The 25345-nt window shown below is 37.4% G+C and overlaps 2 protein-coding genes across 7 annotated transcripts in view; both read right to left on the reverse strand.

The window, feature by feature from the left end:
* LOC131049274 (aspartate aminotransferase) overlaps positions 1 to 14219 on the reverse strand; it is a 34040-nt gene extending 19821 nt beyond the window's left edge. Inside the window, exon 1 of one of the 6 annotated variants that reach the window (XM_057983326.2) lies at positions 13694 to 14219. Coding sequence is in view for 1 of the 6 variants with exons in the window: in XM_057983324.2 (XP_057839307.2) it covers positions 13694 to 13762 (69 nt within the window). In the remaining 5 variants the exon portion in view is untranslated. Of the gene's footprint in view, positions 1 to 13680 lie in introns of all 6 variants that reach the window. The other 5 variants (XM_057983325.2, XM_059209810.1, XM_057983323.2 and 2 more) reach the window with 5 other exon arrangements.
* Positions 7804 to 8790, reverse strand: LOC131857362 (uncharacterized). Its single transcript, XM_059209812.1, has 2 exons — positions 8446 to 8790; positions 7804 to 8312 (listed from the first exon to the last, which is right to left on the reverse strand). The coding sequence occupies exons 1-2, from the start codon at positions 8749 to 8751 to the stop codon at positions 8160 to 8162; spliced, it is 459 nt and encodes a 152-aa protein (XP_059065795.1). The 5' UTR covers positions 8752 to 8790; the 3' UTR covers positions 7804 to 8159.
* Positions 14220 to 25345: the final 11126 nt, after the last annotated feature.

Consider the following 25345-nt stretch of genomic DNA (forward strand, 5'->3'; position numbering starts at 1 on the left):
AAGCAAGGCCATTTGCCAAATGGGGAATGGATTTTATTGGTGTCATCAACCCCGCATCCACGGCACAACACAAGTATATCATCACTGCAACTGATTATTGTACCAGATGGTCAGAGGCACAGGCACTCAAAGTATGCACGACTAAAGCCGTAATTAAATTCCTGGAGGAAAACATCATCACGAGATTTGGATGTCCTTATGCGTTGGTTTGCGACAATGGCTCCGCCTTCACATCATTAAGATTTTCAAATTGGGCTTTCGAGTATGGAATAACCCTCAAATTTTCATCAAACTATTATCCTCATGGTAATGGGTTAGCTGAGTCAACCAATAAGAACCTACTCAATGTTATCAAGAAGTTGCTAGAAAGAAGTCCGAGAGAATGGCGTACCCAATTGAGATTTGCCTTATGGGCAGACAGAATCAGGACAAAGAACGCATTGGGAATTTCACCCTATTTTTTGGTTTATGGCCAAGACCCAGTTTTCCCCATGCAACTCAGGATCCCGACTTTGAGATTTATTCAGGAATATATGGAAAACACTAATGCTATTCAAGCCCGATTGACACAGTTAATGAATCTAGAAGAAAAGAGAGATCAAGCGTTAGAAAATTTTGCAAAACATCAAGGAGTCGTGAAAAGATGGTTCAATCGGCAAGCTAGAGTCAAGGCGTTCTGGATCTCAGATCTCGTCTTGTATTGGGATAAAGCACACGAGAAAAGGGGAGAGCATGACAAATTTGATAAGCTTTGGAAGGGCCCTTATCAGATTTCAGAGATTTTGGGAGAAAATGCGTTCAGATTGAAGACTTTAACTGGAGAGGACATCCCATTGCCTGTCAATGGGAGGTATCTCAAACATTATTTCTAGTCGTAGGATGCCTAAGGCCTTCCCTTGTACATAGTTAGTTTAGTTTGCTTTCGTTTTTTGTCGTTTGCTTTTCTTTCATTTTGGTTTGCCTTTCGCTTTGTTTCGGGTCTTAGTTTAGGTGTTTTGTCTTAGGTTAGTTGTTTTGTCCTGGGGGGTATCCATTTGAAATTGGGTGATTTTGTTATGTAACACTCTAACTTCTCGCTAGGATATTGGTTGCATTTGGACAATCATGAGGTCTTTTGGAATTACAAAGGGGGTTTCTTTTAATAAAGCTTTGAGTCAGGACGTATTTGCAATGAAGCAAGATTAGCTTATTGAACTTAGATATTTTTGTCCTCCAGTTATTATATCTTTTCACACTTATAATCTCCAAGTCGTTGTGGTTTCCAGGCAAAGCTGTGATCGGTGAAAAATCTAAAATCTGACTTCAGCACCACCGCAATCCTCAAACCCTAGTGAGCTTCACTGTTCACGACCCAAAAAGAATTGACGAAACTGAAAAGCAGTATCAAAACAAAAAGATGAGAAAATGAAAATGAGGAAAAAATAAAAAATGAGCTGAAAAGAAAATATCAAATTGGCTCGAGGGAATATGCGAATAACTCCATCGGGGCTATAGACGCTTGGTTGGCAATGGAACAATGTTCGTGAGCTTGCGGCGATAACCTCGTCGGGACTGTAGACGTTTGACTGGCAACGAGGCTCTATCCAGGATGCTTTTGGAGTCCAGATAAACTACGTAGCTTATCACAGGGCAACCTGGAGGATCATGATTGTCTTGTTGAGGGGAATTAACTCATTTGCACACACATGGGTAACTATGGACTTGATACTTTGTCTCAATATGATGGTCTCTTCTTGTAAGTGTTTCTTAACTCCTTGTTTTGTTGAGGGAGGTTTTCTGAGTTTTCTTCAAGAAAGATTGATTCCCAAATGTTTTCCAACATTTCTCAGTGGTGTCGCCAGATGTTGTGACCATTTCACACATTGCCCCATTAGAACGGGGACCCCCTCTTTTTTTTGCTTTTGTTTTGCCTATTCTTCTCTCTGCTTTTAGGGTTTTGAGTAAGTGGTGAGTCGTCTGGACTAGGGTTAAGCCTTAGGGTTTCCTTTTTGATGTTTTCAAGCCAAAGTCCAGTCCAATTTTGAAAGATTATTGAGCATCCTCGAGTAGATTGCAATTTTGAAATACGATGAGTCTGCCAGGAGGTCAAGTATGTCTCAGGATGAGTCCAGTCAAGATTTTGAGGGCAAATTCAAGTTAGGTCTAAGTGATAGCATTTTGATGATTAAATTATGCATTTTGTCTGGGTGAATTTTGACCAAATTTTGGAAGTAAGGTAACCGATTCCTAGCCTTGGAGATGACCTAGCCCTGCATGATGAAGTGATATGAAGACCTAGATTTTGATATTTTAACTCCAAAAGGGCAAAATCGCTCCTCTCCCTCTCCCAGGGACCAGGGCGAAAATGATATTTTGTGCATTTTGGTTATTGACTTGTTTTATTTGCTTTTTGCAGGGTCGCCAGGAGAGACAATCGAGCGTGAATTGAAGATTTTGAAGATTTTGAAGACTCAAGATGACAAGTTTTTAAGGTTTAAGGCCAAATCGCTCCTGTCCCTTACTGAAGGACCAGGGCGAAATGGCTCATATAGATTATTTTGGGCCTCATTTGATCGAAATGAAACATCAAGGACGTGATGAAGGATGAAATGAGCATAAAGGAGTATCTAGACTTGGTCGTTGGCAATGAAAGATTGAAGATTTGACCTTTAAAACAAAAATCGCTCCTGTCCCTCACTGAAGGACCGGAGCTTGATTTCCAAATTTCCACTGTCCTTGCCAGACCAGGACAATTTTATGATTGGAAGAGATCAAGAAGGACATGTTTTGTCCATTGAATATAATTTGAGCGACCAACTAGTAAGGAAATATGCTAAGATGACAAAAATCGCTCCTGTCCCTCACTAACGGACCGGAGCTTGAATTCCAAGTTCGCCTTATCCTTGCAAGATTTGAATGATTTCGCGATTTGAGAAGAACAAGGAAAGTGTGTTTTATCCGTTGAATATAACTTGAATGGACCACAATGGAGAAAATCGATCCAAATTAGCTAAGGCACTCCTGTCCCTCTCTCAAGGACCAAGGCGATTTTAAAGGAAGCTCCTGTCCCTCTCCCAGGGACCAGAGCGATTTTCTCAAAAGACAAGTTTTTAGCAAGGGTGAAGCAAGTTTTACGTTTGAGACGAGTAAAGGAAGGCATAATAGCTCCATTGAAGATAATTTTGAAAGTTTGCAAAACACAAGTGGAGCCTATTTTGGCCAAGGCGCTCCTGTCCCTCACCCAGGGACCAGGGCGAAAAGTGCATTATCAAGACTTCCCTTCCAAGTTTGGTCAAATCCAAGCCAAGGCACATGATGGAGATGATATTGGGAACGCTTCAAAGAGGAACAAAGTTGCAAAGACCACGAGAACTTGATGGAATTGCCTAAGGCGCTCCTGTCCCTCACCCAAGGACCAGAGCGAAATCATCATATTTGCCTAATTACCTAACATTTTGAAGTGCCATTTTCGTTTAAAGGACTCGAGATGGATTAAGGAACAAAGTTTTGCGCCCTGAAGATGATTTGACATTAATATGATTAAGGATTTGTGCCATGGATTAAAGATCGCTCCTGTCCTTCACTAGAGGACCAGGGCGATTTCTATAGAATCAGTCATTTCCTTCCAAAACCACGTCAAGGCGAAGTCTTGCAAGGTCCAAAATGTCTTTATGAAGACGATGAACAAGGAGTTAACGTCAAAAGTCGACAATTTTAAGCTCAAAAGCAAAAATCGCTCCTGTCCTTCACTGAAGGACCAGGGCGAATATCCTTGGAAGAGCTCATTTGGTATTGAAGAAATGAGTTTGGCACGCATAAAGCAAACAAGGAAGATCATCGATTGCCTTGCAACATGAATTGGCGATTGGAAAAGACGAGAACCAAGGCTAAATGTGAAAATCGCTCCTGTCCCTCTCCCAGGGACCAGGTCGAAAATGTTCCAAGGTTCGCCCCTTCCAAAGATCACATGAATCAAACCCAAGATTCCAAGCGAAAATACCATTTTCAAACATCAAGGATGAACTTTCAAACGTAAAAAATGAAGGATGGAGGACCAAAATACATGGGCGCTCCTGTCCCTCTCCCAGGGACCAGAGCGATGTTGATAGATGTCCCTTATATCTCCTATGCCTAGGCGCCAATAATTTTTTGAATTACATTAAATGCCAAATTTGCTAAAACGTGAGATATTTAATTAAATGGGCATTTAATAAGTTCGCATAAGGCATTTAATAATTAATTTAGCCTTTTAAAAAATAGAAACTTTAATTGCAAAGGCATTTTAAATTAATTAAAATTAAAATTAAATAAAAAAGGAGTGCGCTTGGGGTTTATTTTAACATTTTAATAAGGGTCAGCCTCCTCTTTTATTTAAATTTTGTTTATTTTTTTGTTTATTTTCCAAGTCGGCCTATGGGGATTGCAATGCATGAGCGCATATATAAGGGAGGTATGTTATAGCATTTTAATCCATCATTCAATCATTGTTTAAATGCAATTTGGAGAAGCAATAGAAGGAGCGAAATCTCATCGAAGGAGAAGTGCGAATTTTGTTGGAAGTGGAGCGAATTCTCCCTCAAAGCGTTGAAGACCCCAAGGGTGGTGAAGTTGATGAAGGAGGCACATTTGCTAGAGGACTTCGATCTTCATTTTGCCTAGCAAATTTCTTCATTTTTGCATCGATTTTTAGAGCTAGTTCTCAAAGAGAGGTATGGCAAGATCTCCTTCGTTCAAATTTTGAAATTTTGAATTTCCAAATTGCATCGTTATATTTAGGAAATGATAATTCAAAGATTTATCATGAAGTTTCCTAAATTCAAACTTTAATCCAGTCTATATTTCTACGTTCCAAGGTATATTGCTCATTATGAAATGTTGTGTAGGTGTCGAGATGGCGACCCCAAAGGTAGGAGCATGCACCAGTCATCCAGCCCTCATGAAGGAAGATCAGAGGAATGAAGAAATGGAGACCAAGATCGTGTCGAAGTGGAGCAACATTGGAGATACCAACTTGGGAAACTTCAGTGTGAAGAAGTTTCGAGAGGTCCCTTACATTGGCAAGCCATCACCTGTCGCAAGGAGGATAATTGAAAGTGGCATTATTAAGGCGGTCGGCTTCCCTCCAGCAATCCAGTGCCATGAGTTGATGATCGAGTGTGCTCGCCATTATGACCCACAATCCAGATCGATCGTTTCCAAAGAAGGAAACACTTTGGCTTACCTTTCAGAGGAGGCTATAAGTGAGGCTCTCCATCTTCCGGAGCACAGAGATATGATTTACAAAAGCTTAGAAGGAGCCAGGTCCATGTACAAAGATGATCCAGACACTTGCTTGAGCATCATCAACAAGAATTGGTTACTCAAGAGTCGTCCTCGCCTGAGCAAGATTCCAAACACACCACATAGGATCGACTTCCAGGAGGAGTATAGAGATTTGATAACATTGCAAAACCGAGTCACAGGAGCTCCTCAAGCCTTCTATTTTGAGAAGTGGATGTTCTACTTCATCCAAGTGATAGTTCAAGGAAAAGGAACAATTCATTGGGCTAGAATGATTAGCCATTGCTTGGACGTGCAGTTAAGAAGATTGAAGGCTACCAAGTCCTTCCACATGAGTTCATACGTCACATATGCCTTGATCAAGAGTTTTGAATATGCAGGATTACCTCACAAAGGAGTGATCGGAAGAGGGCCCGGGGAAGTCAGAGTTTGTGATTCCTATGTTCATTTGCATCATCCACTAGGAAGTGACTACAAGTTAGTCAATGATACCTTCACGATGAACATCACCAGGACATTGCAAGGCGGGATTCACAATCGGCTATCTCAAGACACACAAGAGTTTGTAAAGAGGTATGGCGCATGGTTCATCCAATTTCAGAAATTTACTTATATTAGAGTTCATGGATGTCCTTCACCCCCCTACATGTTGCCGAGATATCCGACAGACAGAATAGTGTTACTTGATGTAACTAGGCAGTTGGCAGCTTATGCGAAGGCATTCAGACACAGGCATGGAAATGGAGTTCCTGTGCCTATCATACTAGGAAATTCAGTTGAGGTATGTCCTAATGTTCCAGCCATGGATGATGCAGAGAAGGAGTTGGCCTTATATTCATTTTCATTCTTCGCCTTGAGAGAGAGTTTTGATCCTTATGGGTATATAGAGGAGACAGTCGATAGAAAATACAAACATGAATCTCAGGTAGAAGATTTTTGGATGAATCTCTCACATAATTTTGAAGTAAAGAGAAAGATGCATTCCAGATTGCCTTTAGATTTCATTAGGAAATGCAAAATTTACAGAGTGGCCGATCAAGCTCAAGACAGTGGCAGACATCTCCAATCATCTTATGACCAAGAAAACAAAGCAGTGAGGATAGATTGGAACGAACCTGAGGTTTTGGATCTAGATGCTTTGATGGCTCCAGTTTTGTCTTGTACTCGCAGATGGGTTGATGTGCAACATCAAAAGTTGAGAGAAGAGAACATATCTATGACTTTCACTTTGGAGGAAAGGCCAGGGGAAGGAGGGACCAGTGTAAGTGAAGGCAATCCTCATCCTAGAAACACAAGTGAAGGCAACCTTCGAAGCGCAAGTGAAGGTAATCCCCATCCTAGAGGCTCAAAGAGGAAAGAGAGACCTGAGAAAAGAGAATCCTCCAAAAAGAAGAAAGAAGCCAATCGAGATCGTTCATCCGGCACATCTTCTCGACAAGAGAAGAGGACACTTGAAATGGAGGAATCTATGGAATCAATGGTACAGAACGATAAACATGAAGAAGGACAGGCACCTCAACGTTCATCAAGTCGATCTCTCCAAGTCAATGAGCTACATGAAGACAAGAATGATGACGAAGTGACATCTCCCCTCCGAGAAGAAGAGACATTGCCTAAAGAAATACAAGTTAGGGAGACGAGGTCTGCCATTCCAGATTGGTTGAAGGAGAGATTAACAAGGGTGATTGTGATTGAGGACGAAGATAATGTGATTGATTAAGAAAGCCTTGTTGGACATTCTCAGGAAGTGACAGAAAAGAGTAAAGCCCCTAAGATGTCCAAGATGCTCAGAGATGAGACAGGATCCAGGAAATTGCAGATAGCTACACCAGCAGTGGACAAGTATGAAGGTGAAATCCTCGCAGAAGAATATGATGTAGAAACATTTGAGCTTGGTCCACTCACGACTGAGCAAACATTGGATGAGGCAACCGATTCGTTTGAAGCATAGTTGAAAATCTCGGACTCGCCTCGGACTCGGCAAACCAAAATTTTGGACTCGGACTCGGACTCGTGAAAGACTCGCGAAAGACTCGTCAAAGACTCGGCAAAAAAAAAAAACCGTAGTTTTACAAAAAAACATAAAGAAATTAATGCATTTAGAGAACATAAGTGCCATAATTGAAACATTACACATGTCATATGATCTACAAAGTACAAACACGCAATATTTGAAATTTCATCATTCATGGCAGCATATTCAAGTTTCAAGTTTCAACTCTAAAATGTATAATACTATAATGGCAGCATAAGTATATAAATGTTCACAAAATTACATATAATGATATGTCCAAGTCCAACTGCAAATGTGAAAAACAGCAATGTGAATGAACAAACCAAAGAGAAGACTACATCTTCCTCTTTGTATTTTTCCTAATATAGCTCAATTTTTCAGGCCTTGAGCTAGAAGTAGTAGCAGTGGGTGTTGTGGTATCTAAATGGTGAGATGAGTCTTCTTCAAAGTCATAGTCCTCATCATCATCCTCATCTTCGTCCTCATCTTCATCCAATCTTGCTCCTTCTGCATCTTGTGCTGCGCCTCTCTCTATTTCTGCAATTTCTTCTTCGGTAAGGAGGACATCATCACCATCATTTTGTTCATTCATGGTCCAATCACCATATGGATCAATTTCATCCAAGTCAATGGCCTCATGTGAAACACCCTCCACCTGTCTAACTCGAAGGCGAAGGTTGTACCGAACAAATACTAGATCATTGAGCCGCTTTTGTGACAATCTATTTCTCTTCTTTGTGTGAATGCTTTCAAAGACACTCCAATTTCGTTCACACCCAGAAGCACTGCATGGCTGAGACAAAACACGGATAGCTATCTTTTGAAGATTAGGCGTGCCGGCACCATAATTCTCCCACCATAAATCTACAAAAAACATTTAGAAATATTAGAATTGAGAAAAAAATGTAACAATCAAGTTTGTAGGTTTTTTCTTGCACTGTTGAACTAAGTTACTAAATGTTTTACCTGGTTGTTGTTTTCCTCTCCTATCAATTGCTAGTTGTGATGAGAAGAGTCTCCCCTCTGCACTTTTGTAGATCTTGAACAATGGAATGAACATTTCCAAATTCAGAAATAGATACTAGATAGTCAAAGTGTCAAACTCAAATTCAATAATGAACATTTCCGAATTCATAAATAAAGATAGAGCAATTGCAAATGTCAAATCTCACCTCCAACTCATCAAGAACCTTGTCTCTCAACTCAGGATCAGGTGTCATCTTATCAATGCATGTAATAACACCTGCCATGACCTCCTCATCAGCCCTAAATGAATCAGAGAAGTAGAATTTCGGGTTCAAAAAGTAGGCGAAGGCATGTATCGGTTGGTGGAGTTGGTTTGTCCACCTACGATCAATGATGCGCCAAAAGATTTCACATTTTCTTGCATTTCCACGATAGTAATGTGAAATGGCCTCTTTGGCCCTATCCATGGCCTCATAAATGAAACCCATTGGCATGCCCTCTCCATCCACCATACGAAGAACCCTCACCAAAGGTTCTGTCACTTAAAAAAATTAAAACAAATTTTAAATTAATACAAAATCAACCCCTAAAAAATAAAATCAGCAAATAGACAAGATTGTATAAACTTTACTTTTGTGTTTGTTACTTACCGCAGTCAACTCCTCTCCATTTTTATTGAACCCATCATCAAAAACAATGGTCGCAATCTTCTCTGCTTCAGGTCTTTTGGAGTATGCAGACCCCAACCAAGCATCTGACACAAACATCTGCTTAAGATGAGGAATGGCACTAAGAATGCTCTGCAAAGTGATGAAGTGGCTAGCAAATCGTGTCACTCCAGGTCGCACAAGGTCCTTGCCATTTGTGTATTTTCTCATCAAAGCAAGCACCCAAGTATGGTTGTAGATGAATTTGGTGACACTTTTTGCATCTTCAACCACCTTCTTCACCCATCCAATCTTCCCAATGTCCTCTAGCACCAAGTCCAAGCAATGTGCAGCACAAGGACTCCATGTAATCGAAGGATGCCTTTGCATAAGCATTCTACCTGCAGATACATATGCAACTGCGTTGTCCGTGATAATTTGGACAACATTCTCAACTCCAACTTCCCGAACCACACCATCCAACAGATTACACAAAGTCTCTGCATTTTTTATTTCATTTGAGGCATCAACAGACTTTATGAATACCATTGCACCATTTGAAGCCACCAAGAAGTTGAGAAGAGTCCTATTCCGTCCATCTGTCCATCCATCAGATAAAATGCTGCATCCTTTTCTCTTCCAATACCTTTTCTGATCATCAACCACACCTTCTGTATTTTTCACAGCTTTCTCTAGCAATGGCCCACTGAAGTCATAACCTGTTGGGGCCTTAAACCCCTTACCTGCCACTGTACATGCATTAACAAAACTTTCCCAATACACATTGTTTGCTGCATTGAAAGATAGATTATTGTAAAACCAAAAGTTTGAAGCTGCTATCCGTGCTTGTTCATGCTTCTCTTTATTCCATCCTGTACCTTCAAGTGAAGGTTGTGCACCTGGAACATTGCGTGGTACAAAAAAATTAGGGTCTGATCTAACAGGAGTGCCACTAGCCTCACCCTCATTGTCACCAAAAGATGAAAGTGACTGACGACCCCGACTATGACCAATGGGACCCGAAGTGGACAATGTGGGATTCATTGCAGCTGCTATGGCTTCTCTTGTTTTTTGCCTTTCTTCCTTATGCATATCATTCTCAGCAAGAATGGCCTTCATCTCTCTAATAATTTCAGGAGTTGATTTGGGGCATGCCTCCACACCATATCCAGGTATTTGTGCAAGGTGGTATTTTAATCTATTGATTCCACCAGTCATCCATCTTGTGCATTCGGTGCAAGTGACCTCCCCCTTTTTGCTTCCTGCAATCCCATATTTCCAAGCTTTATCTCTTTGTCTTCCTGACCTTGGGGTTGCCCTTGGAGTTGAACTTGCCATTGCTGATTTAACATGAAAAAAAAAAAATCAGCAGGGTTTTATGGAAAATCAACAAAAAAAATGACAATGAATCATTTGGGAAAAATAGCATTCAAAAACAAGAAAAAAAAAAGAGGAAATAACTTAGGAAAGAAAATAGAAAAAAATTTGGCAACATATCCCCTTGTTTTTCAAGATTTTTTTCAGTTTCAAAACAATGAAATGATTCAAATGAAAAAAAAAAAGGAGGAGAAAAATCCTTACCTAGATCTCTCTTGCTGATTTTTCCTTCTTCCCTCTACTCCTCCAAACCCTTCTAACCTGCTCCAGCAAAAAAAAACCCAAATTGAAGTCAAAAAATGAAAAAAAAATTGGTTTTAAGCCCCACGGGCGCGTTTTTTCTGGGCCCGCGAGTCCCTGTGAAAGACTCGCGAGTCCGAGTGAAAGACTCGCGAGTCCGAGTGAAAGACTCGCGCGAGTCTTTGCGAAAGACTCGCGAGTCTTTCACAGGGACTCGCCTGGACTCGCCACGCGAGTCCTAGGCGAGTCGACTCGGCTCGCCAAAGGACTCGCGAGTCCGTGGCGAGTCCGAGGCGAGTCAAAGAGTTTTAAAACTATGGTTTGAAGCACTAAAAGACAAGCTTAGGGAAGAAATGGAGAAAAATAGAAAGCTTGAGAGAGAGGTCGGTGCATGGAGAGGCTACTTTAGCCATCTCAATCAGCCTTTGGGGCGTCAAGATCCAGCAGTATCTCCTGTGCAGGCACTTCCCATTGAATCAGTTGGTGAGGCAGAGAGAGTCAAGAGTTTGGTCCAGCTTATGAGCTCTTGGATTGACAAATCCCATACAGTTGCTGTTGAATTCGCAACAAGGATGATGCAGACCATCCACCAAGCTATCCAGGTTCTTGAGATCATCCACAACCTAATGATAACTGTAGCCGCCTTTGCCCATACTAGAGATGTTATCATTCTTGTCCTACAAGTAATCAGACAAACATCAAGGAAGATCCTAGCACAAGAGAAGATAATGGATGGAGGACCCCATAGTTTACTCCAATGGTCAACTTTACTCCAGATGAAGGAAGTTCTTTTTGAGGACATCAGTAACAAATGCAATCAAGTTGAAGAGATTATCCATCCCATCCAGGACAAGGTGTTTGGGGTTTTTTGTACTATTCTTGGCCGAAGAATCGAAGTTGAGACAGATGTGGATCTTCAAGAGTTGGAAGAGAGGGTCAAGGTCATCTTTTGCAAAGATGAGAATGTTATTACAGATGAGCAAAGAGATCAAATGTTTGCTACTATGCTCCTGATTGAGAAAATCAAGGAACTCGAACCTGAATGGGACGCGGCTCTTCTCAAAGCTTTCGATCAGGTCATCCACTTGGAAGAACGAATGAGGAATCTTCCCAAGATTCCAATTGCTGAGATCGAAGGAATCGTGTCTAGATTCATTGCATATGCTAAAAAGGAGCATTGGAAAGGGAATAAGGTTCTAGAAGAGAGGTTGTTATAGATGACGTGGCACCCTAATTGTCATTGGTCTATGTTTCCTAGATTTTTGTGCCAAATTAAATATTTGGCTATGCATTTAATATTGTTCAATAAAAAGGGGAACTTTTGTAATAAAACCCTAATTAGGGTTTATGTGTCAGAATCTCAACCGTTGATCTTCTTTTGATCTGGGTCGTTCATTGTAATTGAGGATGCTATATATACCCTCACTCATTTTCATTTTGTAATTAGAAAGAGAGAGCAATAAGAAATAGTTAGAAGTTTAGAGCTTTTGAGAGAAGAAAGTATTTGTAGCAAGATTGAGCTTTGAAGAAGGAATTTCAAGCAATTGTTGTCTATTTTGGCTTTGAGATCAATAAAATATTGAAGTTATGGTGTTTTATTGCAATTCTTGTGGCTATCTTCATGGTTGTTTGTTTTCTTGAATCATTCTCAATCAAAGTAATATTTAAGTTTGAAGGACTAAGTGTTGGGCTTGATCTTTGGTGAGATTCACATTCCAAACCACTAGCTTCTTATTGATTGTAGGAACGCCTTGTGTGGTCAACTGGAGAGACTCGAATTACTTAAACCTTCAATCGTCATTAAGATTTGGATATGTGCCTTTGTGCTAGTGTCTATAATCCTTGATGAATTGAAAGATCATTTGTTACCTTAGAAGATCGCATCAATTTCAGTTGAGTTGTTGTTTTATGGCAATATTGAAGTTGGTAGAATCTTGCCAAGTCCAGCCTGCATTGAGTCATTCTTAGGATTAGATTAGAATTTACCCCTTGCAAACTCTACCTTTTGATCTTTTTGAGAACTTGTTAGTTTAAAGAAATCTTGTTCCTGCAATTCGGATACGTAAGGCCCCTTGATGAAACAGCAATCACAACGACCACTGGTGCTTATCCACACATAGAGACCCTACATAAAAGAACATTGGAGTCACCCTAATTGATCCTTTTTTGCGACATCTTCAGCAATCAGAGGCTTTATTCAAGAGAGGATATGGTACCCTTGGGTATTTTATTCTGTGTGTGATTGTGTACAAAATACACGTCAACACTACCCAATAAAAAAATTCACAATTCTCTATGGTTTCATTTGAATAATTTACTGTGGTGGTCAATTTTTCCAACTAATCACATAAGCTATACTGTTCTAATCATTTTCAAGGCACTAACAACTCTAAAATATGCATGATATAAAAAAAGTTATACTTTTTAAAAATCAATACCAATCAAACAATACATATTTGAAATGGGTTTTAAACAATTAAAACTAAAAAGGTTTCAACCAATAAAAAAATTAAAAAGGCCAGCCTCCAATTTTGTTTTTCATCAAAACGGTCATGAGCAATTAACCAAAGAAAACAAAGAAAATGAAGAGTATTGACCAATGAATCATAAGGCTTTCAAAATGTGTCTCAAACTAATTAGATAATGAGACTCAAGAAATTATTTTGCCTTACAACATTGCAAACCCCATTCGAAGGCCCTCAGCAAAGGTGACATCGGTTGCAATTATTCTATGAAATCTTTGCCTTACCAACAGCATCTCGCCTAACATCACAGCCATCAGCATCTCCACCAGATAATGCAGTAGCTTTAGGTAACAGATCCGCCAGTTTCAAAGATGCTAGGTTAAAGATGTAGGCATTGGAAAGATAATAAAGACCATTACCAACGACCACAATAGGGTTTGCATAAAATCCCAATTACCAAAACGGTTGCTGTTTAGAAATTCTAAGGCTTAGATCTTGAAGTGAAAAAGTGTGTAATATTAATGGGGGCAAAAGCAGATATACCCATTTGAGAAAATCGTGTACGAACTACAAACCATAATATGTTTTTATAGGAAAATCCTTCACACTTTTAAAGTTTATCATGAAGATGGTCTGTAACAGGTCAGGCAAAGCAAAAAAAAAATGAGAAAACAAGAGAAAGCCAAACACGGCACAAAAGCAGGGTTTAAACCTCGGATTCTTACCCAGAAGGGTCTGGAAAACCTGCGTCTCTCTGTAGCTCGCCCTTGCCACTTTCTAAATGATCGTCTCATGTCGTTCTTGGCCCTTCCAAAAGCTGAACCGACCAAAAACGTCCATTCTCTGGAGACCCATCAAAATAATGGAAGTGATTACCGTCTGCACAGCCATCAATGTCCAGGCCAGATGAAATAACTTCACTGACAAATTCGCATGAGACGTACCACTTACAACTAAGCTTGCCAAACCACAGGAAATGGTGACCCGTCAAAAACGTGGTCCCGACGAAAAGCTACCAGAGGCTGACAAATTTCCAGAGGGCTGACAGCTTAACTAAAGCCTATCGGCTTAATAAATAATTACATTCAAAATTAATCAGTACATGCAAGTGCTAATTATAATTACATTCAAAACAAGTCTATTCACCATATTGGATGCATCCATATGGCTATGCATGGCAACCCCTATGCAGCATACTAATGGTTTTACTGCACTCCAAACTCCACTGGAACATGTGAACCAAATCAAAATCAAAAGAACTCGGGGTAAGCATTCATTGTCATCCCGTCGTGTTGAATGGGGCAATTGTTTGGAAGCTTGTGTATTTTTCGCGACTTTAGTCAACATGAATTGACTTCCACACATATCCTTTCAATAGGAGTCACCGGATACTACCAGGTTTGCCTTAAACAGCACACACTAAGCTGACAGACTGCTTAGGTGGCTCTTGTGGGGTCCATTCAATCATCTACGCCTTTTTCCGTTTGCCGTTCCCGTGGGCAGTCCCGTTATCGCGCGCATAAGCCAAACAAAATTCAAACTCATTACTCTTCCCGCGCTGCAGTACTCCACGTGCCCAGTCGCTTCCAGCCCGTACTACAAGGGGAGCTTCTGATAATGGTGTCCCGATAAATCAGGATATAGGCAAAATGGATTTGTTGAAAGGATTTCAGAAACTTTCAAGCAAATGCAATTGGCAGGTGTAAAGCTACGGTCTGCAGCCTTTTCCAGCATTCTCCTTGCCTGTCCCAAAACAGAAGATTTCGATCAGGATATGGATATCTTTCAAAGCTTAATAGAAGGTCTTTTTTATTCCACATTTTAAAGTTCATACGCTCTGGTATATATGTTTGCAAAGTGTGGAAGCATGGGTGAAGCGCGTGAACTGTTTGACATAATGCCTCAGCGATGTCATTCCATGGAACTCAATGATTGCAGGATATGCTAAAAATGGATTTCGCAAGGATGCTCTCTAATTCTTTGATTCAATGAAAGTACTCTGAAACACATTCTAACATTGTAAGCTTTGCTTGTGTATTTTCATGCAGCCATGCCGGTTTAATGACTGAGAGCTGTGAATAATTCAATCACATGATTAACCCTTATTGCAATCCGTACAGGTTAAAGCAAAGAGGATTTTGTAGCTGCAACTAGCCTGGTAGACATGTATCCAAAACGTGGAAGCATAGAAAAGAAACATGAACTGTTTGACAGAAGTTTAGAAATATTGTTAGGTGATTCACATCACTAGGATAGGTTTGATTATATTTATTTTTTAATTTCAATTAAACTGTGAATGATTATCCTTTCAATTTTGAATATTTCCTAATAAAAGCAATGATCAAATGATTAGATTTCAAGATTAGGACATCATAGAAATGAATGCAATGAATTTTTTTTTTATGAATGGGAGTCTATTATATCTTAATGATATATAATATATGTTTTCACACAAAAAATGAGTAGAAACAAATCACACCTTGAAATGTTTAGGGAAGGAAAATCCTCAAATGAAATTAGATAGAAAAAAATGGTCAAATTGCTAATCCACAACATGGTTATAAAATCATGAGGAAGAGGAGGCAAGCCCACATTGAAGGGGTTTCCATTAACCATTTAGGAAGCCCTACCTATCACGGATTGGCTTCCACCCCTTAATCACAACTTCTTAATCTTCTTTGCTTAGATGAGGAATAGTTCTCATTAGAGACATAAACAAACTTACATTGTAACTCTTTGGGTATCAGTAAGACCAAAAACTCAAGAGTAATGGGGAAGAGAATATAGTTCCTAAGTGACTTTGTGGAAGCCCTTTCCTTGCTTAAATGAAGCCCATACAAAATTATTTAAAATATTTTTTCAATTTCCAGTAGGAGTTCGTACAAGGATCCCACATAAATTTACCACAAGGACATAAAAATTGGATAGTGAATTTACTTTCTTTCCTTTGGATCATCAAAATGTAAAAAAAAATTAGAATAAGGACATAAAATTAAGAGGAATTTATGTTTGTGCTTAAAATCATGAGCATGATTTATTGACTTCATACCCAAATCCATCAAAAACCATAATAAAATGCTTCCATGCACTTTCTTTGCCTCTTCGTTCTTTTAAGACTCAAAATAAAGGCATTTTACAACTTCATTTTATCAACTAAGTGTGGTGATTGAATTGATCAAAGATGTTAATCAATAAATTTCCTAGCGTGACTTCTATTGTTGTTTTCTCCTATAGTTAAAAATTTTAATGTTACAATAAATTTATTTTGAAAGAAGCATAAAGGAGAAGGTATTTATGTTACATTAGTAGATATCCTAACCACTATCTCTTGTTATAAGCAAAAAGGAGAAGGTATTTATGTTACATTAGTACATATCCTAACCACTCTCTCTTGTTATGAAATTTTATCTTTGTTCAAGCATACTTACCCAAATGCATGTTTATCACTCTTCTTGGTGGGATCCTTGTAAGGGCTCCTACTAGAAACTTAATAATATTTTAGATAATTTTATATGGGTTTTTTTTTAAACAAGGAAAGGGCTTTTACAAAGTCACCTAGGAATTGTATTTTCTCCCCTATTACTCTTGAGTTTTTTGCCCTATTGATACCCTAAGAATTACAATGTAAGTTTGTTTATGTCTTTAATGAGAACTATTCCCCATCTAAACAAAGGTGATTAAGAAGTTGTGATTAAGGGGTGGAAGCCAATTCGTGATAGGTAGGGCCTCCTAGATGGTTAATGGAACCCCCTTCAATGTAGCTTGCCTCTTCTTCCTCATGATTTTATAACCATGTTGTAATTTAGCAATTTGACCACTTTTTTCTATCTACTTCTATTTGAGGATTTTCCTTCCCTAGACATTTTAGGGTCTAATTTGTTTCTACTCACTTTTTTTGTGAAAATATATATTATATCTCATTAAGTAATATAGTAGACACTCATTCATACAATGAAAATTCATTTCTACGATTCCATACTCTTGAAATATAATCATGCGTTTATCAAGAAAGATCCAAAATTGAAAGGTAAAATCATTCACATTTTCATTGAAATTAAGAAAAAAATATAATCAAACCTATCCTAGTGATGTGAATCACCTAACAATATTTCTAAAATTCATGTGCATATTTGAAGCTTGTATTCCATCAAGATGCTCCTAAATACTCCAACTTTTAGATGAGAGAAAACTTTTTGATAGCATGATGTAAAATATCATTTCCTAGCAATCAACTTTCTTTATAATTCACATAAGAGAGCCTAGAATCGACATAGCAAGAATTTATGGATATAAAATACGAACTTATAACTTTCATTTTAGTTCCAAGTTCATGAGGTCAACCAAACATCCAAAAAGAAATATTTTGATTATGATCCACATACAAGACTACTCAAACATCTAAAAATTTTAAACATACAAACTTCATTATCTTCATCAATCAATAGTCAATCTTTAATCATAAAATTAATAATATCATATTTCATTAGTTACTATTTTGTGATATGATTAAATTTACAACTTAATATTTACTATTAATTAATCTATTCTAATTCATTCCATCTAACCCTCATCAAAACAACAAAAAAATTGATTCCTTAAAATAATTCATACTTGAATATGGCTAGTTAACTTGAGAGCCCATATTCCAAATAAATATAACATTGCCAATACAAACATATGCAAAAGCAGATATAAATTCTCCACAAATTTAGCCTAAAATTCTCTCAATCATATAAAGAAAATACAAATTTTGAAGTAAAATTAACCTCAGAAATGCCTCTCAATCACAAAAATTAAATACAAATCTTACCAAATTCCAGAGTAATTATGCATACCAATCATAAAGACCAGATTCAAGTCCTTACTGAGTTAAACAAACCAAGCCAGATACAAATCATAAAGACCATTACAAACCATCAAGAACAGATACATATTGCTGCTCAACTCATATAATAAACACAGCCAATGACACAGAAAACGCTCTGACATTTGGTTGCAAGTTTCTAAAACCCTTTCAACAAATCCATTTTGTACATTCTGGGATAATGGCATTTTATCAAGCAATTCTTGAAGGCATTCTGTCAAACAGTTCATGTTTCTTTTCTATGCTTCCACGTTTTGGATACATGTCTACCAGGCTCGTTGCAGCTACAAAATCCTCTTTGCTTTAACCTGTAACGGATTGCAATAAGGGTTAATTATGTGATTGAATTATGTATAGCGCTCAGTCATTAAACCCGCATGGCTGCATGAAAATACACAAGCAAAGCTTACAATGTTAGAATGTGTTTCAGAGTACTTTCATTGAATCAAAGAATAAGAGAGCATCCTTGCGAAATCCATTTTTAGCATATCCTACAATCATTGAGTTCCATGGAATGACATCGCTGAGGCATTATGTCAAACAGTTCACGCGCTTCACCCATGCTTCCACACTTTGCAAACATATATACCAGAGCGTATGAACTTTAAAATGTGGAATAAAAAAGACCTTCTATTAAGCTTTGAAAGATGTCCATATCCTGATCGAAATCTTCTGTTTTGGGACAGGCAAGGAGAATGCTGGAAAAGGCTGCAGACCGTGGCTTTACACCTGCCAATTGCATTTGCTTGAAAGTTTCTGAAATCCTTTCAACAAATCCATTTTGCCTATATCCTGATTTATCGGAACACCATTATCAGAAGCTTCACGTGGAGTACTGCAGCGCGGGAAGAGTAATGAGTTTGAATTTTGTTTGGCTTATGCGCGCGATAACGGGACTGCCCCCGGGAACGGAAAACGGAAAAGGGCGTAGATGATTGAATGGACCCCACAAGAGCCACCTAAGCAGTCTGTCAGCTTAGTGTGTGCTGTTTAAGCCAGGTTTGGGATGGCTTAAAGATCACACACTAAAGTTTGACTTCTGTTTTCTGTTGCACTACTCTGACTTTCAACAGTCACGGTCACGACAACTTCTGTCCAATCCAGCGGTCACACTCTTTAATAATAAAACCGACAGTTAAGTTTGAATTTCAATTTCAAATCTGCATCTCCCGCCCACGCCACTAAAAGCAGCAAGTGGAGGATTTATGGCGTTCAAGATATTCTTTCTGGGTTCAACTTTATGAAATCTTCATTCCCGACCCGCTTCACTTGCCGAAATAGAAAGCTGCTCTGATGTCTTTTTTTCTCTACAGCCTGGCTTTAGATGGAGGCATACAGATAAAGGTAGCAACGAGGTTCAGAAATAATTTTAGATTGCGGTCTCCAACGGTCAAATAAAGATAGTCTTCGACAAAACGCGGACAGGAAGAAAAGCTGAGATCCGTAGCCCGACCACATGTTCTTCCCTTTACTCACAGAGATTTCTAACTCATCTCCAACCTTCTCTTATCTGGGTTGTTCACCTTAGTTTATAAATCAGTTCCATTTAGTTTGGTTAACAATTCTGCAATGGCAAGGAGCAAGGAAAATACCCAAGTCCTTATTTCGAAGCAAATAATCAGAGTCCTCTGTAGGTTTGCCTATTCCATTAAAGTAGATGGATATGCCCTTTTTCTTCAAAGAGAAAAAGACATTTCAGCTCAAGAGATGAGTTGGTGAACAGATCGTGTGGTGGCCTCCCTGTGCAGTGTATGTTGGCAGTGAACGATGTAGGTATGTCATCCCCACAAAGTATTTTTATCATTCTCTGTTTATGGAATTGCTCGACAATGCCGAGGGCGAGTATGGGTTTGCTCACCAGATGGGACTTACAATTCTCTGTAAATGCAAAAAGAGAACAAGAGCCATTTGGTGAACTATAATATGTGTGGAGAATGCAAATTTTATGTATTGCTTATTTTGGAAATGTTATGTTTTAATTAAATATTAATATTTTGATGTGTAAATAGTTGCTAAATTTAAGATGAATGATGAGATTTTTTGTTAGCACACTTGCATTCTAAGGTCCACCTATTGTTCTTACTGTAGAATGTATTGACAATAATAAAATTAAATTCTCTCTCTTAAAATTATAGGCTATATGAAAACATTTCATTTAAAATAAAATTTTGTTCTAATTACCTTCAAATGTGAGAATGTATGTTATACATGTGGAAATTGACAAAATTATACTTGAAAGTTTATAAAAGGTGTTTTTAAAATAAAAAAATTGAAGAAAAATATGATATAAATGTTTGAACAACAACATGATTTGATAATAACTTTTATATTTTTGTCAAAATATAATCTTACCTTAAGAATCATTCAATACATAAAAAAATTAAACCACATACATCAAAATTAAAATCTAAATATTTTTGAGTGAATATAGTCAAACAATCTAAACCAAGTAGGCTCTCACATTATGTTGTAAAAAAATTGCATTAGAAGATATCATCCTTTATTTTTAGGAGTTTCACTAATTTAAAATGTCACAAGAAAGTTAATTTAGACAAGGGAATTACTTACTTATATTTAAAAATTTTCATGTTTGACAATATTATTAGTAGAATAAATATTTGTAAGAAATGTTGTCCATCTCAAATTTACCTTGATGATAGAGTCAAAATTCCATTATAAAATAAACAATATCAAAATTTGAAAATACCAAAACAATCACATTATCATATGTGTATATATTTGCGAGTTAAAGATTATATTTTGAGGGAGTTAAATATTGTTTCCAATGCATGTAAAGATATCACCTTTTTATCCTTAGGAGATTCTTCTATCTAAAATTATCATAAAAATTATACTCGAGAACCTACCACCATCTCTTACTAGGAGATTGTATCATCCAAATTTTTCATTAAAAGTATAATTAGCAATTAGATTCATAGGTTCAATAGAAATGTTGTTAATTTTTTAAACATGTAATAAAACTTTCTTAGAGTTACATATCTCTTTCATAATTAAATTTAGAATTAAATAGAAAATTATATAAAATCCATGTAATTTATGATGAATTGTTTCAAGGATGGTAATTAGTACAATTTTTTTTATGGTATAGTAGAAAAATAACTAGAATTAAAATTCATGTATCATAGTTGAAATTCTACCCATCTAAATTTTATTAAAACCAAATCTATTCATTTTAATACAACATAAAAGACTAGTTCAACTCATTGAATGTGTAAGGGCTTTTATTTTTATCTTCATGGTGGGATATTTATTTCTCTTAGTCCTAGGTTTTCCTACACTTTTATTAAGTTTGCTTGATTTCATAAAGTTTAATTAATTAATATTTAGGATATAATGTAAAGGTGTCCCCTTCCTTAAAAGGTGGAGCATTATATAAAGGGTGTATCATTTTCTATTTTTAAACTACTTGGTGGTCACACCCTATTAGTTGGATTGGCCACCTCCATCTTGTATTCAAGTCTATATAAACTCACTACCTAGCTTGTATTTGGCATCCATTCTAGTCTTGAGATACACTTGCATTGTTGTAGAAATAATTCTTTTGTAGCTTTTCTTTGAACTCATAATGAAATCTTGTCATCTTGACATTCACAAATCTCTTGGATTCATAGATATGTACTTGCTTTATTTCATTTATCGATTTACAGTTTATCTTTCTCATAAAATCCTTCTTTCAAATTTCAACTCATGTGGCTTTGTGACTCTTCTTTGCAAGAGTGTATCATAGATTGGTGGGCCATGGGGAAGCCTGCATTTGAGACTCCAATTTGTCAAGTATAAGAAGAAGAACTAGAATATAGGCAATCCTTTAGTATGTTGGCAATAAGCAGCAAATTGAGAGGGGGGGTGAATTAGTTTGCTCAAAAACTTTTGCAACTTAAACCACAAAATAGATATGATAATGAACAATTAAATCATGAAACAACCCCACATCAATAACACACACAACACCAAGATTTTTGACATGGAAACCTAGTTAAGGAAAAAACCATGGTGGGAACACACCCACAATGAGATAATACCTTGTTAGGAGTAAGTGAGATATTACAATGGGGAATGCACATGCATTTAGGTACACTACCTAGAGCTCACTGCTCAAATTACAAAACTCAAAGGGGTACAACCCTTAGGGAAGTCTCACTGACATACAAAGCATTCATATTGCATATGGAGAATCATGAATTAATGATATAGAATCTCCATATGCTTGAGTAAAGTTTCGGTTAAGCTCATTGTTTGATCTGCTCTGCAACACACTTCTTCACACTACCAAAGGATCAAACACTTGTTTGCACACATTCAATCACACACATTCACATTCACTTGCATATACCTCTCACAATGATTATTACATATATTTATACAAGACATCAACCTCTATTTCAAGGTTGGCTCACCACACGCTACAACAATTCATGCAGGCCAAAACAATGTTGGTTAAGACATAGTTTGGACCTAAACAACAACCGCACATATGAAACACCTCCAAGAAATACGCTTCGATCATCCACAACATGCTACACCAACATGAATGTCACATAACATGAAGAACATCATTGGACATGAAAAATCTTCAATAACTTGCACAACGATCAATGCAGACCACCAATACACATAACACACAATCCAGGAATATCCATAAGCAACATGAATTGCCCCACAACAATTCACATTACTAGAATCATCATCATCATTATACCGAACCTCAAGAACACTCACAAAACTGACTATCAACCTAAAAGATTTTCTTGTGGATTTTCAAATCATGAACTACTCGAATTGAGGATACACATCAATGTCTAGAACACATCCCACACATCTGCAACTAAGGATATTGCAATTATGGAGCAACACACACAGATTTGTCAAACTCTACCAATACCGAGCAATTGAATAACAAACCTCAATATCAAACCTCATAAGTTGATCAAATCATCACATGTGGACCCCTAAAACTTCTACTGAATCAATTCAAGATACATATCACAAAAAACATTAATCTGCATCAACTCATCTGCAATATGCAAACTAAACCAACAATCTGACTGCAGCACTGACATACACAATCTGACTGCAACACTGAAATACACAATCAGAAACTCATCCAACAATGTCCACATATATGTTGACATTAATGACAACATATCAACCAATATCTAACAATCTCCCCCTTTGGCATTGATGGCAATATATGAATGTGAAAAACAATCAATGCAAAGGATCAACTCCCCCTTAGACAAACAACTCAAAATTCTGCAACTCTGAATCTCTACCCCAAAATGCTTCAAGGTTTTTCACATGCTCTCTCTCCCCCTTTGACATCAATGACAAAGGTGCACAAATTTGCATACCTGAACCATTATAAATTTGAACATCTTGAACCACAACACTGACTACTCCCCTTGAGTAGCGGTCACCCCATCAATCCAGATCACAAGATATCGTTGTGAAGCTCACCGTATTGATGCAAATCCATGCATCTTATTTCTTATCAGGAGGGGTAATCACTCCTAAATTCTCTCTGAGAAACTCAAAAGTATCTATAGGCAATGACTTAGTAAAGACGTCTGCAATCTTTTCCTTTGTAGATACATACTCCAATCTGATTTCTTTCTCATTCACCTTCCCTCTCTAATAAATGTCAGGTTTTTCTAACATAACCCTCCCCTCCTATAACATGCCAAAAAATACCAAACAAAGACCATGACACCCTTGGGCATTAGAAATTGGACCAATTATAGTGTCATTATGGGTCATTGTTTTGACCCACGGTCTTAGTAAACCAACTATGATTTGTGAGTTCAATTTTCTTATTTATTAATGTGCTTGGGGATTGGGTATTGTATGGGTTATTTTGCAAGTTTTGTAGTATTATTATAATGTTAGAATTACTTTAGATCTCATGTTGGTGATACTCTTGCAAAGGATTCAACTCTAGAAATGTATTGTAAATATTGAGTTTCTTTAGATTGTGAAATCTTCCTTTCAAGTCTAGTCAGTGGTTTTCTATTCTCTATGCATTGTAATAATAGGTGAGGCATGCCTTGGCTCTTGTGCCCTACATTAGTATCTAAAAAATATATTTATGTATTAAGTCTAACTACTTTCTTCTATTGCTTATTGCTTGTGTTAGTATAGCTTTTGTTAACTCTTATTTTAATTCTTTTTCTCAAAATTCAAAAGAAGATAGTAAACATGATTATGACTCACTTTAACAAATTTAATTGTTTTCTCTTCCACAAATTGTCACCAATGACTCACCATTTTACAACTCAAACTCCACTCTATTTATAAAGAGTCCAAGTTACCTAATTATAGTTTTCAGTGAAAATTGATTTTTCTACATCTAAACTTCAATTTTAGTTTATAACCAAATCTAAACTGTCCAAGTGTTCTATAATGCCTCTTCAAGCACTGCCACTTGTTGGCATGTTGTATTTGTTTCTTAATTTGTATGGTCTATTTGCTACTCATGTGATCTAGTTTAATGTATTTTTTTTCTTTCAGCTACAATTGAGGTAGCTGTTATTCCTTGTAATTTTGTTTTGTTTCAATATAAAAAAATCCAAACAGTCCTCTACATGTCATCACCAAAATCATCATTCTTATTTTTCAAATAATCTTAGTGAACTTTTGTTTTATGTGCCTTCAACAAATTTATGTGATATATACTAATGAAATTTTTTATATATGAAACTCAATTGCATGACCATTGTTCCATATAAGAATATTGTTCTAACGAGATTTTACATATTTCAATATTAGATGTCTTTGACAATAGAACACCTTTGATATGCTATCATTTTAAACCTCATTAATGACATGTTTCATCCCTTGAATTGTTTTATATGTTTTCCCTATCTACCATGAATTTTGAGGATATATTAAGTATGTTCGCAAAAAGCAATGGTATGAGTGACATTAAGGATTTTTTTAAGTTTAATTCATCGTTTCCCACTCGGGACAAGCAAAGCATTGACCAATCTTTCAAAGAATACTTTTTGCTAGTAAAAAGTTGGAACCTTTCAGCTTCATCATTTTCCTATGTCGCCACTTTCATGGATTCCCTATCCATGAAACGCAATCTCAAATGATTTCTGAATCTCGTTGCTATCTTTATTTGTATGCCTCCATCTAAAGCAAGGCTGCGGAGAAAAAACGATATCAAAGTAGCTTTCTGTTTAGGCAAGTGAAGCGGCTCGGGAGTGAAGATTTTATAAAGTTGAACCCCGAAGGAATATCTTGAGCGCGATAAATCCTCCTCTTGCTGCTTGTAGTGGCTTGGGCGGGAGATGCAGATTTGAAATTCAAATTCAAATTTAACCATCAGTTTTATTATGAATGAGTGTGACAGCTGGATTGGGCAGAAGTTGTAGTGACCGTGACTGTCGAAAGTCAGAGGAATGCAACGGGAAACGGAATGGGAGAAGTCAAACGTTAGTGTGTGCTGTTTAAGGGTGGCCAAATCGTTTATTGCCTTGAAGCTTATGCT

Source organism: Cryptomeria japonica, chromosome 8 (genome assembly GCF_030272615.1).
Source record: "Cryptomeria japonica chromosome 8, Sugi_1.0, whole genome shotgun sequence".
Classification (NCBI taxonomy): Eukaryota; Viridiplantae; Streptophyta; class Pinopsida; order Cupressales; family Cupressaceae; genus Cryptomeria; species Cryptomeria japonica.